Below are 19,145 nucleotides of genomic sequence, written 5' to 3'. Positions count from 1 at the left end.
CACGAGTATTTTCGTAAGTTTTTATTGAATCGAATCATTTTCTTTTCTATAATACATGATTGCAGACATATACTGAGAAATTCATTAAGTTGCAAGAGTTTATCGTTTAATTCTTTAAGAATTAATTCGAAATCCACCGTATAATGTACCGTACATTATCGTCTTATCTTTAATGTCAGTAGATCCTATAAATATCCTATGAGTGAGTGCAGATAAACGCGCTGCGATGCGGACAACGTCGTATCCCGTTTATCGTACGCCGGTCTTAATTTGGTATCGTTACACCGTAAAGTTAATAATCTTAACAATAACGAACAGTAAAGACGACGCAATAGAAAATATCGTTGGTACGCAAAAGTCACGCTGGTCATGCTGAAAAACGTCTCGCTCTTTTCACATTTCGTTTTTGTTGCCTGCATGTATCAAATTACATACGATAAATCGAACGTATACTTTCGAAAACAGTAACTAATACATGCAACTTCGGTCTAACAGTATCATCTGTGTCTCGTTGTAGATGTGAGTGATTTTAACAAGTTTTGATAAATAAATTATATTACAGATAATTAGACAATCAATAGATGCATATATTTATGATCTATAGTGTATCAAAATTCTAAAAAATTTATTAAAGACACGGATGATTCTGCTCTATTTATGAAAATGAGTTACTTTATAAAATTAACTAGTCATTTGTTGTTTTGTAGTATTGTTATCTTTGACTATTGGTGTGGGATTTCCAATTTTGAATTTGAAATTAAAATATTTCAATATCTTAGCAACAGGAAGAGCTTTTCTGACAAGATACGCCACACACAAATACTTCGCCCGTGTTTTCGAAATTACCTAAAAGTCTCGATTTTTTTTTCTAATGAGTTACGCGTTTCAAAGTAAAGTTCCAAGAGCAATTTATAGATGTTTCGGAATATGCTGCATATATTCCCGCAAGTCTGTTAAATACAGTGATAGCTTTTATTCCATTTCCTATATGAGAAATGATAAATTCGGTCCAGTCAATTTCTTTAATTCGGCTTTATTTCGCACATTGACATTATCATTAGTCAAATTCTGACACTAATTCTGGAGGCATTTATTCAAGAATATTTATGGTATTCATGTGATACTTAAATGTGACTGATTATTGGGAATGCTGCTGATCATACGGCGGATGATTCTTGCTGTTCAATGAACTTTGATATACGAATATTCACTGATCGATTACGTACGTTCGTAGTGTATGATGAATTTTTCACAGGTAATATCCGCTGAAACACTCGCGACAGGAAGGAGAGAGTGGCTCTTTTATTTTACAATCGTTACTCATACTCTATGCTATGAAAAATGTGTGTGACGATTAAATTCGCAAATCGTGAACGTTTTGCGAACAAAAACACGTCGATGAATGTTCTGAAATTCTCGTGATTCTATTCCATTTATCAATGGTATAAGCACGCGGACTCAATTCCGTGTATATTTATTCCATTATCTCTATTACACGTGTATAAAAAAAAAATCGTTTTGTGATATAAAAATTTATAGAAACTCTTACACTCAACTTACCGCTTGAATCACATAAAAAAAAAATAAAGTTTAAACGTACGTTTAATTGTACATTTCGATCTCAAGTATTATATACAGATAAGTTTCAAATGCTTTGAAATGACTACTCGTTTATCATCAAAAAGTGTGATATCTCCGTTGGAATTGAGATTTAATGAAAAATAGGAAAACGCACTTCAGAGTCGTCTTGAAAAATATTGCATAAAAAAAAAGGAGAAAAATACTGTAGTATGCTCTCTAAATTCTTTAGAGTGAAATTTCACTTTAAAGAATGAAAATTGAGTCTTGAAAAAGAGTGGCTCACTTTTTGATTTTTAAGAGTAAGATTTCACTCTTAGAGGTCCGATTCCACCAATGTAACTGAGATTAACTTTAATCTTTGTTCAATTTACTCTTTATCTTTTTCTAATTCTAAGAGTTAGAAAAAGATAGACAGCAAAATAAACCGAGATTACAGTTAATCTCACATTGGTGAAACTGGGCCTAACAGTTTTAGAAAGTATGTCACGTATATTTCCTTCGTATCTTCGTATGCAATTTTTTTAAGAATAAGATTCCAGATTATAATCTGCACATTGCGCTAGAATTTTAAATTCGAGTAAACTTAAGACCTCCAACAACTCGTCGCAGTGTCTGTCACATATTAAGAGACACGAATGTTCTTAGGTACTCGGATACCTGTCAGGTGTAACAAGACGCCGCTGATAAACGTTTGGTTCAAGTCGTTTCAAAGTTTCATTAGCCGTCACGTCCTGAGAACGACTCGATTTAATATCGAAGTAATCGAGAATGAAATGGAATTTTAGGAATCGTCTATTTGCATCTACGTTGGTATTTACGCAAGCAGACAAACCTGAAAAAAAGATGAATGGAAAATAAGTCCGCGGTCCCGCTGTATTTCGCTGAATCTCTCGACGTACATCGCGCGTTATCCGCGTTTTCATCCACCGTTTCCATTCTATACGATTCTACATTAAGATTTGCTCATTCGAGAACGAATATTCCGTATATTCGCGTATATATTCGCGCGTATATTTAATCACGCCCGAATACATGCAAATTGATTGTATATTCGACTTGCGAACACGCTTTGTAGGGATCCCCTACCTCTCATTAATATTTCAACTAAATTTTTTATTTTTTCTCAGTGCTGTTAGATATGCGATATTTAGTTTTATCGCTACCAACGTCAGTCTTAAGCTCTTATCGTTGATCTGTAGCGCAGTAATTTTGTAAATTGCACGATGTGGTCCCCAACTCGTCGGTCTCAAACATCAAGAGTCAAATTTATTATGCGACATGGTCGACGATATATCAAGTTTTTTCCCTTTTTCTCGTCGGAATGCGTAGGACGACAATACTGAAAGAAATGTTTGATATGAATAATTCATTTATTCTAATTCTTTTGATTAGAATGACGCAATTTTTAAATTAAAAAATAAGAAAGTTTTCATAAGTCACATATTAACAAAATAAATGATTATTCATATTGAATTTTTCTTTCTGAGCCGATTTATTTGCTCTGCAATTAGCGCGATTTAAAACGCAAGCCATGACGGCGTTCGGCAAAAAAAGCAGCTTTGCAATTGTCGCAAAATTCCTTAATATGTGACTGATCTTAAGATACAACATTTAAACAACCAAATAAGAAAACAACCGAGTAAGAAAAGATGTTAGAAAATAATTATAACACATTTATTTCATATTTTTATTCGTACAAATAAGAAATAAATATGAAATCCGAAATAAATGTTATAATTATTTTCTAACATTTTTTTATTCGGTTGTTCGGTTGTTTAAATGTTTAAATATTGTATTGCCATACAATATGTATGTGTGTAACGAGTGTTGTTTTGAATTTGTTTATGATTGATCTTGCCCTTAGAATTCCTCACTGGATTTAAACGTATGAATCAATCCATATTAAAGAATTTTACAACAGTTGCAAAGCTCTTTTCTCTGCTGAGAACGTAACCAACGGCTCGATATAAACGTAACCGCGATTAATTTATCCCGCGATTTCTCCTTGACGCGAAAATACGGTACGAAGAACGCACAGACTCCAGACGGCGTGTGCGGGAAAGCAGGCTCGGGCGAGGAAGCAGCGCAATGTATATCCGTGCGGTTACGGAGGATTTCGAGCAGATTTATGATAACGGTATGCATCTGGGTCGGCCAATCAGTCTTCCGCCCGGCAGGCCGCAATCCTGGTCTCTCGTTCGCACCTGCATCACTCTCGTTCGCATCTCGAATCGGGCTCGAATCCAGCTGGCCGTCCACCGTCCGCGGTGTATCTGGTTGGAAACTCGAAATAGATCAGCGTCGATTAGAGTCGCCCATCGCTCGAATTCCAAAATTCAATCGGTGGTCGCGGCAAGAATTTCCGCTTGAATTATTCTCACTGTTATTAGCCGTTTTTTTTATTTCTGATTCGCGCGGTTGTCCCTGGTGAAAATAAAAAATCGGCGTGTAAGTTGGATGTAAAGAGAGAGTGACAGAAGCGTAAACGAAGTTTCTAGGAGGTGAAAATTGAGACAGCGAAACGTAAAAGAGCATTTACTCTTCTTTTACGTTTTGTTGTTTCAATTTTCATCCTCTAGAAACTTCGTTTACGTTTCTGTTCTTATATTCAACGTTCCAACTTTTATTTTCGCCAAAGTGTTTAAAGGCTCGACATTTCTGCACAAACTCAAAGAGGAAATTTCGACGAAGCAAATTGCGTATAAAGACCTGAAGCTGATCGTGCCGATCGCCATACATCTCTTCTTCTTTTTTTTAAAAACAAAAATAGAAGACGCCAATATACTGATCGGCACGAACGAGTTCTGTAAGGATGAACCTTTAGACCTTAGTGATCGACCGTTTAAAATTAGAAGAGACAATTCCAAATTTTAATTCTCCATCCCACTTTACATTTGCAAATTTTGTCCCAAAAGGAGGATTATAAATTGTTCCTTTTTTAAATGTAAAAATAATATGTGAAAAAATGATGTGATCTCGAAAATTGATGTAATTTTTCGTCGTGATTTCATGTGATACATTAAATATTATTAGTTATTTAAAAATATAATATAATATTGTTTATGTGTTTCGTTAATAAAATTAAAAAAAATGTTTTATTGTTATTGAAATGTAATTACGATAATTAATATCGAATTTTGTAAAATATCCCTCTTAGCCTTCTTAAGGAGTCACTTTACTTTAGACGCAATTTACTTTATCAATATTTCCTCTTCAAGATTACGCAGAAGGATTACGTTGGGGACGATCACGTTACAATATCCATCTTCCAGATAATCCGGCGAAATACCGTCTATAATGACCAATGATTAATAAACGCGTATATGCATAATACCAGCATGTCGTCAAAGCTGTTTTCCAACGTTCACGCAGCTCGCTCGCTGCATTATTGCGGACGCGCTTACGAATCGCGTATGCATTTGTCATTAAATCGTGCATATAATCACCCGCAATACAAGCGCTGCACTGATCGCGAATCGCGAATTTATTACGCAATCGGTATCAATAATTCATCGTGCGTTCACGTCGAGAGGTACCTGCCGAGATATCGAATTAAACACTACGCCGCTCGGATAATTGCGCGACGAACGGACTGCTGTCGAGAGAATGCGTTAAAATTTCACCCGTGCTATGGATACAGCACGATTGAAACCGTAGCACGTTGCGTGGCGTCGTTGCAAAGTTCCTAATGAAGTTTCCCTTCGAGTAATTTGCATCCCGGACTAATGCCGTTTCGTAAAACACCTTCAGAAAGCTATCGGTCTTTCCCTTTCTTCATGCACCGTCTCTGCGTTAATGCGACGAGCAATTTCGAGCACAATGCAGCCTCAGCATATAATTCAGGCAGGGTTAGGATGTTACTTCATGAAAGTAACGCGTTATCGTTAACGTTACTTTTTCTTAAGAGTAACTCGTTAGTCCGTTATTTATTTTGTTACTAATTTAAAAAAAAATAACGCGTTGTTATTACTTAGAATATAACGATTCATTACTTTTTTCATTAGTTTTTTATAACGTTAATCTAATATTTAAGATATTAAATGTGAAAATTATATTATTTAATAATTAACATTATTTAATAATTAACATTAAAAATTCTAAGTTATTCTTATAGCAAAGTTTTTTTTATATCTTCTTTAAACTTATATCTAATAAACCATCGATAATTCTTTACTTTAATATTTTTATTTTATATAATACGTACTTATATACCTTCAGGAGATTGGATTGTAAATTATAAACGCAGATTTTATTACACATTTTTGTTTGTTTGATGTCGTTATTAAGAATGCATTCCAATATTTATTGCTACTACTAAAATTTTATAGTTCGACATTATATGCATGTATACTATACAGATTTTTAGTATTGGCAGTGACTATCGAAAAGCAGCCTAAGATATGAAAAAAACAAAATCTCTTTCGATATTGAAATTTCTGTTATAAAATATTTTTAATTAATTATGTATAAAAATAATGCAATCTATTGAATAATTCTAAAGATAATGAAGGTTAAAATAACCATAAACGTAACGACTAAATTCGTAATTGTCACTAAATCACAAATAATGAAAAAAGTAATGAAAATGGTAACCACGTTATTTAAGTAACACGATACTTCCCAATTTTGAAGATGTCTTATACTAGGTGTTTTCCACTCAGTGATACATTTTTATTTTTAAATATTTTTAAATATTTACAAGTATCGTTTTGTCTTTGTTCACTCATGGAATGTAAAAAAAACGACATTTGTGTCGATTTATGTTATTAAATAAAATTTTAATAACGTTAATACGTTCTATCTACTGTTAAAAGTAACATTATTAAAATAGTTATTAACACGCGATCCACTTTCATTAGGAACGAGCTAAATATTTCTTCCCGTGGTAAACGTTTCCTTTCTCTCGTTTTTTCTCTATCCTTTTTAGTTTCTTTCTCTTTTTCTTTTTAATTTTAATAATTCTATGATTCATAAAAAGTGGCGTGAAACAGTTGCCCGGGTTTGAGAGAATTACTGAGTTCGCGGAATATATATAATGCCGAATCCAATCAGTTTTTAGGTCAAATACAGGTCAAATACAAATAGTTTTTGTGTGCACGAATAAATTCCGATATTCAAATCAAACGCACTTGGAATCCTATTAGGGAGGGAAAAAATATTGGCGGTAGTTGGATTAGGCGTATAACTCGATTATTTTTCAATATAATGTAAAATAACTAAATATCAACTAAAATAATTGTTATAATCGGAATTGCTTTTTATTTGTAAATTTTGCAAGATGTGGTGTGTGTGTGTGTGTGTGTGTGTGTGTGTGTGTGTCAAAATTACTTATTATTTTTTTAAATTACAATAAATAGTATAATTGTAATGAAATTTTGTGTTCATAGCCGCGCGTAAAATAACGTCAATCGTATAACGACAACTGGGAAATAAGTTTTTTGTCTTTGTCTTATTTTCGTATTTAATTCCTAATTGAGAAATATTATCGCGCACAAAATTTAATAATAACAGAGATTTATACCAATATAATTTACCAATATAATTTACCAATAATTTCTGAACGTTTACCAATATAATTTTCCGAATGCCAAATCGTTTTCCGTGCCAAACGCGGCTATCGAGAGCGATTAAAAGCACAAGTGTTTCAAGAAAGAATCACAAACGCAATAGAACAGCGATATCGGTGCAAGTAAAGAAACAAAAGACACGTAGTCTGGAGAGCGTTCTTCTCGATTTAATTCCGCGGGGCTTTCGGTTTTCTATTGATGTTTTTATAAGACCGCTATTTCGCCGATTTGCGAGGTCGACGGAAGTAGAGAAAGAGAGATAGAAGATAGAGAAAAGATCTTTAGGGGAAGAAGAGATCCCGCTACATCCGCCGGGGGCGAAATGAACCCCCGTGTACCATGACCCTTTCTTACGACTCTCTCCCTATCCTTGTTGTGCTCTTCTACGTTATCGAGCCAGATAACGACGGATACATAATACACGGGTGACTGCGTGCGATTCCACGAAATCCATGGAAGCCATCTTTACGCTCCACCGATCAAACGTTACTTTGCGCAGATTTTTCCTTTTTTTCTCTCTCTCTTTCTTTGCTCTCTTTTTCCGACCATCTCTAACAGAACGACCCAAACAGTGCGCCCTACCGCCCGCTGCAAAGGGAACTCATTAAAGGGCTATTGTCGGAGGAGGCCGATCCTTTCGAAGATTTGCAGGTGGAAGTATTGCGCGAGAGAGCGAGCACTGAATCGTCGATAATTATTGCGTTTGTTGTGCCGTCTTGTGTGTTCACGCGGCCGGATATTTTCGTCGCGATTTTCACCGATCTCGTAATCAAAGCCGCAGTAAATTGTTACGTGGCGTAGATTTGTCGGAAACATTTATTTTGAATATCCAGAATGGCCGCGTACAGCAAAGAAAATATTAACCGTTTCATATAATTTATATTTAATCTCTCTAAATCTGAATCAGTGATAGTCACTAATTACCCAGTGGCATACTGATAATCAGTGAGGTTCAACTAAAAGGAAGAATTTGAGCATTATATAACTAAAATACCGATATTTGCATGTTAATTTCAATCTTTCAATATCATATTCATTGAATTTAAGCACTAAAACAAGATTAGTTAGGTCATATAATAAAGATTAGCTAGGTTTAAGAATCTCATTTAATTCACTGATTACCATTGATTATCCACTGATTACTTGGCACTGATATCAGTGATCATCCACTGATTCAGAGAGATCCAGTGAAGAACTAAGGGCTAGATTAATATTAAGGATATCTTGTCTGTATCATATCAGTTAAAAATATATCTGTCAAATTATCAACAAAAATAGCTAATATAAGTCAATATTATTCAAGAAATTTTGATATAATATTAGCCCGTGAAAACATCTTGAAATCAACTGCAAAACGAAACGAATAATTTAGCTTGTAAGGTTTTATGCAGCAAAATGACTTTATTTTACTGCAGTCTTAGGTTAATAAGTTTTAAACAAATAAGTGAGTCCAAATAAATTTTTGCATAATATTATATGTATAAAAACAAATTTTATACATATAAAATTTAATGTAATTTTAATATTACTCTCTTTCATCAAATTTGCAAATAAATATTATAAAATGCAATTTTCATAAGAATCAAGACAAACAAAAAATTAATTAACTTTAACAAGAAAATTGTGCTCAAATTTTAGATATATAAAAGACAACAGTAGAACGATCTGTAAAAATTCCTAATATTTTGAAAATAGGTACTAAACTTCTTAATGATTTTATAACAGTTGCAGAATTGCTTTCTCTGCTAAAAGTCAATATCAGGACTTCTTGTAACGAAAGTATCTTTATGTTCGCGCTTTGCAGTTTGATATCATTTGGCGTACGAACTTATACGTTTGTACAGTTTACAGCTCGTTAATGTCTAATGACAGATATACCTCGCACGAGATCGATTCGAGTTGATGGAGAGTCATTAGTACGCTTTAATCGATCGGTTTTACAGCTTCTACAAGATAATGTCTCGTCGTCGACGGGATACGACAAGATCGATTGCTCCGTCGACGAGGATGTCTGTATTAAAGTCAACAACCGCGAACGGTCATTCGCTTTATGATCGCTTGCATCAAGCTAAGCCAAGCTTAGAAGCGAATTTAACGTTCATTTTCTATTCTATTTCAGATTATGCCAATTACGGTAGAATGAGAGTTTACTTAATAAAACGAGCGAGCTTGGATGCAATCAGAAAATTAAAGAAATGGAATAAAGAGTATTTGCTGTTTGAGTAAAATTTCAAATTTCGTAAATAATAATAATAATGAGACAATACCTTGTTGTTTAAATAACAATTATTACTGTCGTTTTAATTAAATGTTTTATCAAATAATATCGTAACTTGTCCGTAATGAAAGCGGTACTTTTGCCCGTTCTGCGTAAAAATATGGACAAGTCAACGATCCACGTTACGATACGATTATGTACGCTCGCGAGATTGCTGTAGTAATTTTACGATCTTATTTTAGTATTAACAATGTGAATATCGCGAACTCGAAAACGCCAGTCGATAACGGTATGTAACGTCGCGCTTGTGATAATAATTGGTTTAATCCCGGTATAATTGCGAGCACGTACGAGCTACGACTTTTACGAGAGCGAACGAGATTTTGCGAGAGTGCGCGGTCGCGACCGATGGAGGGGGAGGGAGGGGAGAGGGGGGTGGGGAGATTATTTCCATCGGGTATTCATTTTTAATTAAATTAATCGAGGAATCGGCGCGCTAATCCGTGGAATTCGCGTAGTAGTCGCTTCAGCGTGACGGCCGTGCGCTATTGCAGAATTCCGTGAGGTTGGTAAATATTCGAGGAGCGCCGCATTGTTCTCATTACGGCGTATCGCGCCACGCTATTCCGATAACTTCATCAGCCGGTATTCGACATCGAAATACCCGTAGATAGGAATTTCGATTCGCGCGTGAATATAAATAAATACATGCGTGTACGTTATCGGCCATTAGTCTCGCGCTTGTATCTTTACCGAAAATGTGAGCATCGCGACAAGGATGTGGGTGAGAGCGTTATCCTCGTCTCTCTCTCTCTCTCTCTCTCTCTCTCTCTCTCTCTCTCTCTCTAGCGTTTCAACAGAGATAGAAAAAAAGTTGAGATAAAAAGTTGCTGTTTTATTAACTAAAACTCTGTAATGAATAATTTATCTCCAAGAGATTCTGATTTTTTTCTTCGTAGCGCCAAAAAACTGCACTTTCCTCTTGGAAATTTTCAATTTTATGCCGTTGAAATTCGTTAAAATATTGTATTATTGAAAAACGTTATTTTTTAATTAGTTAAATATATTTTAGTTTATTATTATTGATTTAATAGGAAAATATTTTTTTCTGGGTATTTATAGTATGAGTGTAAAAATAATTGTGCCAATATGACAATACTGATATAGACAATAGTTCAATTAAATAACGTCATGATAGAGATATATTTTGTTCGTAGATATTCTAGGATTAATATTGAATATGTATATTGACAGAATTGTATTTGTCCATCTGGAATGGTGAATTGATAACTGATCATAATTGGAAGGTCTATTCGTACGATCAGAAATAACGTACTAACAAATTAATGTATATATATATATACATATATATATATATAAAATACTGCAATAGTGACTCGAAATAGTCACGTGCATGTAATAAAAAAGATTATCTATAATACCGAAGTACATTCTAAAAATATAAACGAGCAAATGTTATTTTCTATTATCGATTCAATCTTTTTTGGAAGAATAAAGTTCGTATTTTTAAAGAGGATCATGAAGGTTATACATTTTTTTTTATTAATCCTTTGACTGCCGCAGGGATTTTTGTAATGGGTTCCCTAATGCTACACTATTTTTTATATGATGTAATTTTAAAGTAAATTTTTCATTTTAGAATACATTTTTCAATAAATATATTTTTTAGTAAAAGTCTTTGGCAAAATTGAAAATCTCTCCAGAATTTACAATATATATACAGAATGTTTACTACACGGAAAACCTGGAATTTTTAGATTTCTTTTTATTCTTGAAAATCATGAGAAAATCAAGGGATTTTCATGAAATTTTATTGGGTCTCAGGGCAATTTTTAGAATTTTATATATTTTCAACTTAAATTCTTATTCTCAAAACATTGTTTCTCTATAATCATTTTTTCTTGATAAAATGTTGACAATCAGCAGTACAAGTACAGCCATACATTCATATATATTTTTGTATTTCATCAGGTTTTATAAAAAAATTAAGGGAATAGTAGAAAATAGTTTACTCAGCAGAATAGAGTAGAACTAATAATTATTTTATGGTGAGCCTTCCCTATCCTATAGATTGCAGGGAATAATATAGTTTCGTGAAAATTCCTTATTTTCTACTAATTTCAAATAGTTTATTTATGTTGCTTGCACTTCTATTTATTTCAAAATTGCATTAAAAAATTTTCTAATTTTACCTGGAATTTTGAATAAAAATACCTAGAAAAAATTTCCCAGGGAAATTTTTTACAAGATTTCAGTAAACTCTCTGTATATAAAATCAATGCAAAAAGTTGATTTTCGGTTCATATAAAGGTGACAGTAAAAACTGTATTAAATTGACACTGACTAAAATTGATTTGGCGATGCTCTGTACATACATAGGTGTATATTCAATTGTACATATACACATGGCAGTCGAAGTGTTAATAAAACCATTTTATATATTGTTACAGTAAATAAAAATAATAAACAAAATAAATAATATAAATACACATACATTTGTATACGTGCTTTATATACGTTCTAACGCGTGCAAATAGATACTTGGGTCTAGAAAGACGACTCGAGCACACGTAAAGGAGCTATTAACTTACAGTAACAAGGTGATCGCGAGGGACGATTAGAGAGCTGTCGGAAAGGGATCGTAAAATTTGTTGAATTTCGGTAACCGCTTTGTAGACTGCTTGAATTTCAAACAGCGCGAGTGATAAAGCTGTAACCGTAAATTTATCACGAATGGACGATCAAAAGTTAAAGGAAACGAACGGTTTGACATGGTGACAGATCTATAGTAATAGCGTTCTGTAGAATTTCATTCTGTAGAATTGACATCTCGCGTTTTGCATATTTCTATTAATAATGGATAATAGATCCGATCAGAGAAAGGGAGAGAGAGAGAGAGAGAGAGAGAGAGAGAGAAAGAGAGAAAACTATTTGTATTTCGACGTCAGAATAAGAGTTTTATAAATATCGCTAGGAGATTCTCTGTCACGAGGCAGAACAAAACATTTAACGATACGTCTGCCTTCGTGGCGCATCAGGATAAATCCTTTGACAATGTATGCTCATGTAATAACGAATAAAGTAATGCTAGCACGCAATGTGATATGGGTCGGATTTGAGTTTTATAACATTCATACGAAGACATTATTCGAAAAGGAATTTTTTTCACTTTTATGTCCTGGGTAACTTCATTAAAATTTTAGATTTGCAGGATGTAGATAGGAATTCCACGAATTCTACGCACATGATTCATACGGACTTTCATGCATACGAATCTGTGTAATGTGTTTTACGTACCAGAAAGCGTGGCCCGTTAAAATTACTGCAGTATGCGCGCTATATTTATTTGCGCGCTTATTATTATTAAACGCAGATAAATTCAGAACGAATTGTTGAATGTGAGCTTGTGAAATATTACGCTATTGTTTCTACCGTGGGAACTATACTAGCCATTAGAGTATGATCAATTGCCTCGTAAAACTATTAACCGCTTTCGAGGTGAGAGATTTAGACAGAACCAAAGAAAAGTAATGAGTTTATTGAACAAAGTATACTTAATAACGGCAATAAAATTTGATTAGTAGTTTCACGAATAACGATCATTACAAGGCTACTTTCGCCCGAATCAACAATTTATACTTCTATAAATATCTTCTATAAACAAAGATAGCTATATTAAAATTCTAAAAATGAGATAGTATCCTTTCTAACTTTCACGTTCCAAACTAGTGTTAGATAATCGTGCCGCCGTCGATTAAGTCTTAGACGTAACAGATTTGCGATTGAAAACGTGGTACACATGCGATTTATCCGATATACGAGTATGTTTTCGTCGATGCTGGCAGCAGCAGATCTCGCCATCATGTTTCGGAGAATGGAAGTCTAGCAGGAGGATTCTTTTTTTTTTCTTTTTTTTACGTCGCATATCGTGTATTTTACTACAATAAATCGCTATATCGATACAGATTGCGTCACATACAGACCGCGCTCTCGAAGACATAATATCGACGATGCGACGTATATACGTGATTTTCAACGGTAAAGTGGTTCTCAAGTGTCAAATTTGTGAGATTTCCATTAGATGTGATTTCGCGTCTGTAAGAAGAATCTCAAAGAGAGCTTCGGGGGCCCGCCGTTCTCCACGTCATCTAGTCATGTCTCGTATCCTACGTACCTTTTATTCGTTTAGTTTCCGACACGCCAAGATTTCATTGCGGCTGCGTGAATCTCACGTATACTGCATCCCTCAAGGATTAAAACGCCGGGCATATATGTTCTTGAATTCCCACCTGTGAGTTTTCCTTGACGTATCAGTCTTCCGTGCATGGAAGAAGCGAGACGTTTTTCAGGAAATATTTCCCCGAGACGTGTCGTCTGAATAACGCATAAGTACACAAACGAAGATGGAGCAAGGATTCGATTCCCGACAAAATACCGTTTATCCTACTTTTCCTACGTTTTCTTTTTTTTTCTTTTGTTTTCTTTTCTTTTGGTATCTCCACACGCGCACGTCTCACCTTAAATTAAGATAATATACAGAAAGAACCGTTGAATCGTCTTAATCGCTACGCGTATCGGATGTGTACAGTGTTTCGGGCGAGAGAAAACGACGCTACGTGATGGTTTCGTGGGTCTCTCAAAAATAACGCCGGCGAGGCCAAGTATGACGCGTTTCCGCCGCCGTCGTTCCAGTGAGCCCACGTATTAGGCCTGTCCAACTGGTGAGCTCTGCTTTTATGCCTAATTGACGATACCGCATTGTAACAACCCGTCTCAATGATGCATATCTTTATTCGTGAATTCGTCCGTTTGAAAAATCTTGTGTACGTACAAAACTACGAATCTCCGATACTTCTAGTGGAGAACAATGATAATGCTAATTTCGTAAAATAGAAATCGTTTAGAATAATAGATCAGTTCATGTAGATTTCGTTATTCATAACTCATAATTGAGTTTCATTACGCTTTAGTATAATTCAATGATGCCATGATGATGTCTCTTACAGTGTTATTTTTAATCATACTGATGTATTTGTACGTAATAGTGTGTCATTTATTTGCAGAACTCTAGATGAATAATAGATCAGAAGTTCAATAATGAATAAGTCGAAGAACAAAAGCTGTAAGGGCGAAGAGCACCGAGAGAAATTGTGCTCTACGACAAGAGGGACGACGTAACATTCGCCTGCAATTTTAAAATTAGAGCTATCGTGACTCTCGATTCTTGCAGCATACGTCACAATGTCAAATTGTTCAATATTCAGCTGATGGTTCTTTAACTTATATAGAACGAGCAAATATTTACGCGTATATTCCATAATGTTAAGAAAATATGCCATATACCTATCATCGTATATAATTTTCGTATATAATAAAATAACATTCGGCAATGGACGTGATGACGCTCTTCCGATGCCAATGTGGCTAAAAGTAAATAACTTTTCCATTGTATTGGCGAGATTATTTTCTAACAATGATTTATATATAACAAAGACAATTATTTTCATTATCAATTTTATTACAAAATGAAGGCAGCTATCTTCATTATTAATCATTATTATAAAACAAATTCGCTATATTATAACAATGAAAAAGTTATTTACGTTGATATTGGTATTCAAATTGTTTCAAAATATTCGTGAAGCTATGGTTTTAATTGAAAAGTAATAATATATAAATTCTGCGAAAAGTTACAACGCGACTTCTTTTTCGCACAATCTTTTTCCCGGTGTTTCTTTGAATGTAACGACGATTCATCCAATTCTATAACTTGTAACAACGCGGCCGCGAGACGCCTTAATGATGGTCTTTAATGACGTGAGAGCGACGCTCCGAAATTGCTGTACGTACCGCGCTTTGTTCGCGTTTGTTCCGCGTGCAATAAACTCTTGCAGCACCGTGTCGTGCCATAAACGCGTTTTCGTGCGACGCGACGCCGACGGTGCGATCTCCATCTCGCAACGCCGTCACGACGCGACGTCGCAAAGAGCGCTCTCGCTTGTAAAAAGGAACAGTTTTTCATAACAATTTTTATACGAAACGAAAAACGTAAGATTGTGGCGTGAGCAGAAACGCACGCTTCGCAATCGCGTTCGCGAGCGTCAACGTGAATTTTCCCGTTTTGACTGGTATTTTCTAGATGTATTCGTCCTTTTTATTTTTCATGTTTGTGTATCCCAAGAGAAATTTTCGAGACTTCGCGGGAACGTGTTATTCAAGCGGATTTAAATGGAAAGAGGTCGTATTGTGCGGTATATTCGGATTGATTTGAAATACTTACGAAGTTATTACGGTCTTAACAAGATGAGTGAACATCTTGCAAAGAGATGCTTTTTCTATTACAACTCGACACGCTGTAAATAGTCGATGCAAAACTAATTTGATTTTTAACTTATGATTTCGAACTAATTTGTGACAACGGTCAATTAGTCGCAATGCTGTCGCATTAATCCCTACTATTATTAAATATATTTTTTTTTATGTAAAATTGTAAAATATATCGAATATAGTTTCTACAGTCTATCTATTTAATTTACAATAATGTACAAACCAGTCAATTTCATGCTTATCGTATTATCTTATAATTAAAAAATTGCGTCGTTTATATTACTGTAAAATCGTGAATCTTATAAAGTCGTTATTATATTTGTAATTTATTCGAAGAGAGCCCCAATGTTATTTGTCCTTGAGCCGAATGTTATTTTTTTGCAATAAAAGAAGAATCCAGTCACATATTTTCTTGATACCAAATAATCTTCGAATATCTAGATTTTATTATTGCAACTGTTCTAATTCTGATTTGTATCAAATGGTGATTTCTGTTTAAAATCACTTGAGCGACACATTCCCAAAAAACTATCAAATCTCGGTTTATATACGCTACTTGGTCATTTTTTTTTTAAATCGATAATTTCGGAACCACAACACACAAGTACAAGAATTAAAATTGTAAGGATGATAACATTTGTAAATATAAATAATGTAAAAAATGTTCTTAAAGGAAAGGCAGTGTTTGTAACAGATATGAGCGACGCATAGACTTGTATCACACATGCATTGTATCACACATCTACAGGTCTGTGCTTTTGGAACCCACCTAATCAATTATTTCGATTTCCGAGATATATATAGTCTCACCTTGTTAGCGACACGATCGATTCGTTTGCACTGACCGCGTGAATTTTCCATCCGACCGGCCTGAAATCTGGTCTGTCGAAAACGGACGATCAGCAGATCGGTGCCCCGGAAAGTTGGACAGGCCTTGCCTAACGTAATCCGCCTCGTCGTGGCGTATTCGACCCGGGCAATATTTACATAATTCGAGTCGCATGCGCGTCGCGTGTAATGACTTGGAGCAGGCAATCGCGCAATCTTCCACGAAAATCTCGCATATCTAAGTAGTCCAGCCGGCGGCAACTTCGACTAAAGTAAATAAAGAATAAGAGGGACGAGTGAGGATGAGGGAAGGGAGGGTGGTTGGAAGATGGAATGGAAGACGGGAGTGTGGTTTGAGGAGGAAAGGAGACCCGCGAGGAATGGATGAGGAAAGGATATGAGCCTGGGGGGTTGCTGGAAAAGATGAAAAAGAAGGAAGGGAGGATGAGCGGACCATAAAGTCCCGGAGGGGAAAAGAGGAAGGGGAAGGGTAATATCCTATCTATCACAAACGGAAGTAATGACGTAATAGTTATGGACATTTTCGAAGTAAAACGCTTATCGCGCTAAAACGACGCCCGCTACGACGAGTACCACTGGTACCAGCACGCCCGCCAGATTCCTCTTCGCTGCCGACGTTTTGCGACGCTGTATCGCTGCCATCTTGTCACCTGAAACGGCAAGAGAGACAGGTGGATCCGTTAGTAAATCGGTTGCCGAAATCGATCGGCGTTATTCGTCGAGGTGCCCCCGTTATCGAGGTAATCGAGTACACATCGACGAGGGGTCGCGACAACGACGGGACGTTCCCGTTGGAAACGATGGCGTGTCTCTTGTAAGTTAAGTCGAGCGTTATTTCCGCCGTGGCGCACCATGTTCGTTGTTGTTGCCGCTGCAACATGTTAAAGCCGAGAGAGTACAACCGGCGATAAAGCGATTGCGCTCTCCATCTCTTTATCTTTCTCTTTAGCTCTCTTTCGTTCTCCGCTATTCTTTCTTTCTCCCGTTACCATTTTGCCTGTTATTTAATAATTGCGTCTTCCGTCACGCGCGCGCTTTCGGCCGCTCGCACGAGAGAGCGATCGGAAGGCGACTTACACAAATTACGCAGATTAAATCCGCATATGCAAACAAACGCGAATCCGCGGCACACGCTTTCACGCTAAACGGCTGGTTTGATTTGAATCCATTATTCATATTGAACGTACCATGCTACGTGTGTATATATGTATGTATTGGACGAACGAAAGTCAAGACGGATCAATGCGAGTTGTACAGCACAGCGTGGTACATGCGTCTTATTACTCGAATATTCGGAGTTCCAATACTCGGATTAACACGGATTTTTATCGCCACAGAAATCGAACTAAAAATTATATCGCGAGGGGGGTAATCATCAGCTGAAATATTGCGTCCCGTAGATTACATGATTTTATATGATTTCATCCGATTATAAAAATAATTTTTTTCACTACTATGAAGTCATTTGATAAAATGTACAATTTTATTTAATATTATACAATGATTTCTCGTGATTGCATATGTAATTATCGGATTATATATAGAGATTTCATATGAATTTTATAATGATTTTGAGGACTCTCACAGTTAAGTGATTATCTCCTTGTTATGTCGGACATGCATTCTAATTTCTTAGAAGCCAAATCGATCGATTTTGTTTTTTATAAATTTTTAAACTTTAGTACTAAAGCATTTAGTTTCGTCGATTTTGTGGAATCAGTTTAGCTTTTGAAAGATCTATATGATAAATAAAAAGGTAAATTTTAATTAATGCGTTCGGGACTTCACGTTTCGATATTCATAAGATACATATCATACAAAATATTTTTTTAAGTACTGTTTAATATTTTAAAAAGTTTTTTGAGACTATTTTATGATAAAAAGTTGATATGAATATATGATCTTGATTTTTTTACATACATATTTTCAGAGATACAAAGTATTAAAAATAATCGCTTCCTTAAAAGCTCTTGAACGAAAAACAGTTTAAAAATAAATTAATTTTTTATATTTAATTTTTTCAAGATATTGACATCGAATTTGGTACAAATAGATATATCTTTAAATTAAATTAATCATTCTATGTAATTGTAAATTCAATTCTTTCAAAAGTATCAAGTTAATAATACTATTTATTGCGATTATCTTACTTTTTTTAGGTCTAAAAAAGTTTTTAAAGAAGAAAACTTTTTTCGTTTAAAAGTTATAAAAAAAAACAATAATTTTATGTTTAAATTTATATCTCTGAAATGAGACTCTTGAAATCATATTTTCACATTTTTCGTACTTTTCTTTATATCATAAAATTAAAAAAATCAACTCTTAAAATATTGAACAATATTTAAGAAACATCCTGTATAGAGACGATTACATTGTGCATATATCAGTCCATGTATCCATTTTGTAATACCGGATTACACCGTTCGTTATACTCGAACATACCAAAGAATCGAGGAATAAAGAGGAGAAATTGCATTTTCTTCTGCCGCTCGTTTCAAATCCCGACTCGTATTGATATCGAACGATAGTTGATTGTGATAGTTGACGGTTTCGTAGAGATCTCCCCTTTTTTCCTTGCACGA

At 34.9% G+C, this 19,145-nt stretch overlaps 1 protein-coding gene across 5 annotated transcripts in view; it reads right to left on the bottom strand.

Moving 5' to 3' along the window:
* Positions 1-6: 6 nt before the first annotated feature.
* The window catches only part of dpr12 (defective proboscis extension response 12), a 294,159-nt gene continuing 275,020 nt past the window's right edge, over positions 7-19,145 (bottom strand). For all 5 annotated transcript variants that reach the window (XM_011069767.2, XM_011069770.2, XM_087416828.1 and 2 more), the window contains one exon: positions 7-17,213. In XM_011069767.2, coding sequence (XP_011068069.1) covers positions 17,101-17,213 — 113 coding nt within the window. In that variant the 3' untranslated portion in view covers positions 7-17,100. The remainder of the gene's footprint in view (positions 17,214-19,145) is intronic.

This window comes from Acromyrmex echinatior, chromosome 2 (genome assembly GCF_024713525.1).
Source record: "Acromyrmex echinatior isolate Ae372 chromosome 2, ASM2471352v2, whole genome shotgun sequence".
Classification (NCBI taxonomy): domain Eukaryota; kingdom Metazoa; phylum Arthropoda; class Insecta; order Hymenoptera; family Formicidae; genus Acromyrmex; species Acromyrmex echinatior.
Note: the sequence above shows the minus strand (reverse complement) of the source record. Positions and strands in the feature narration are given on the sequence as shown.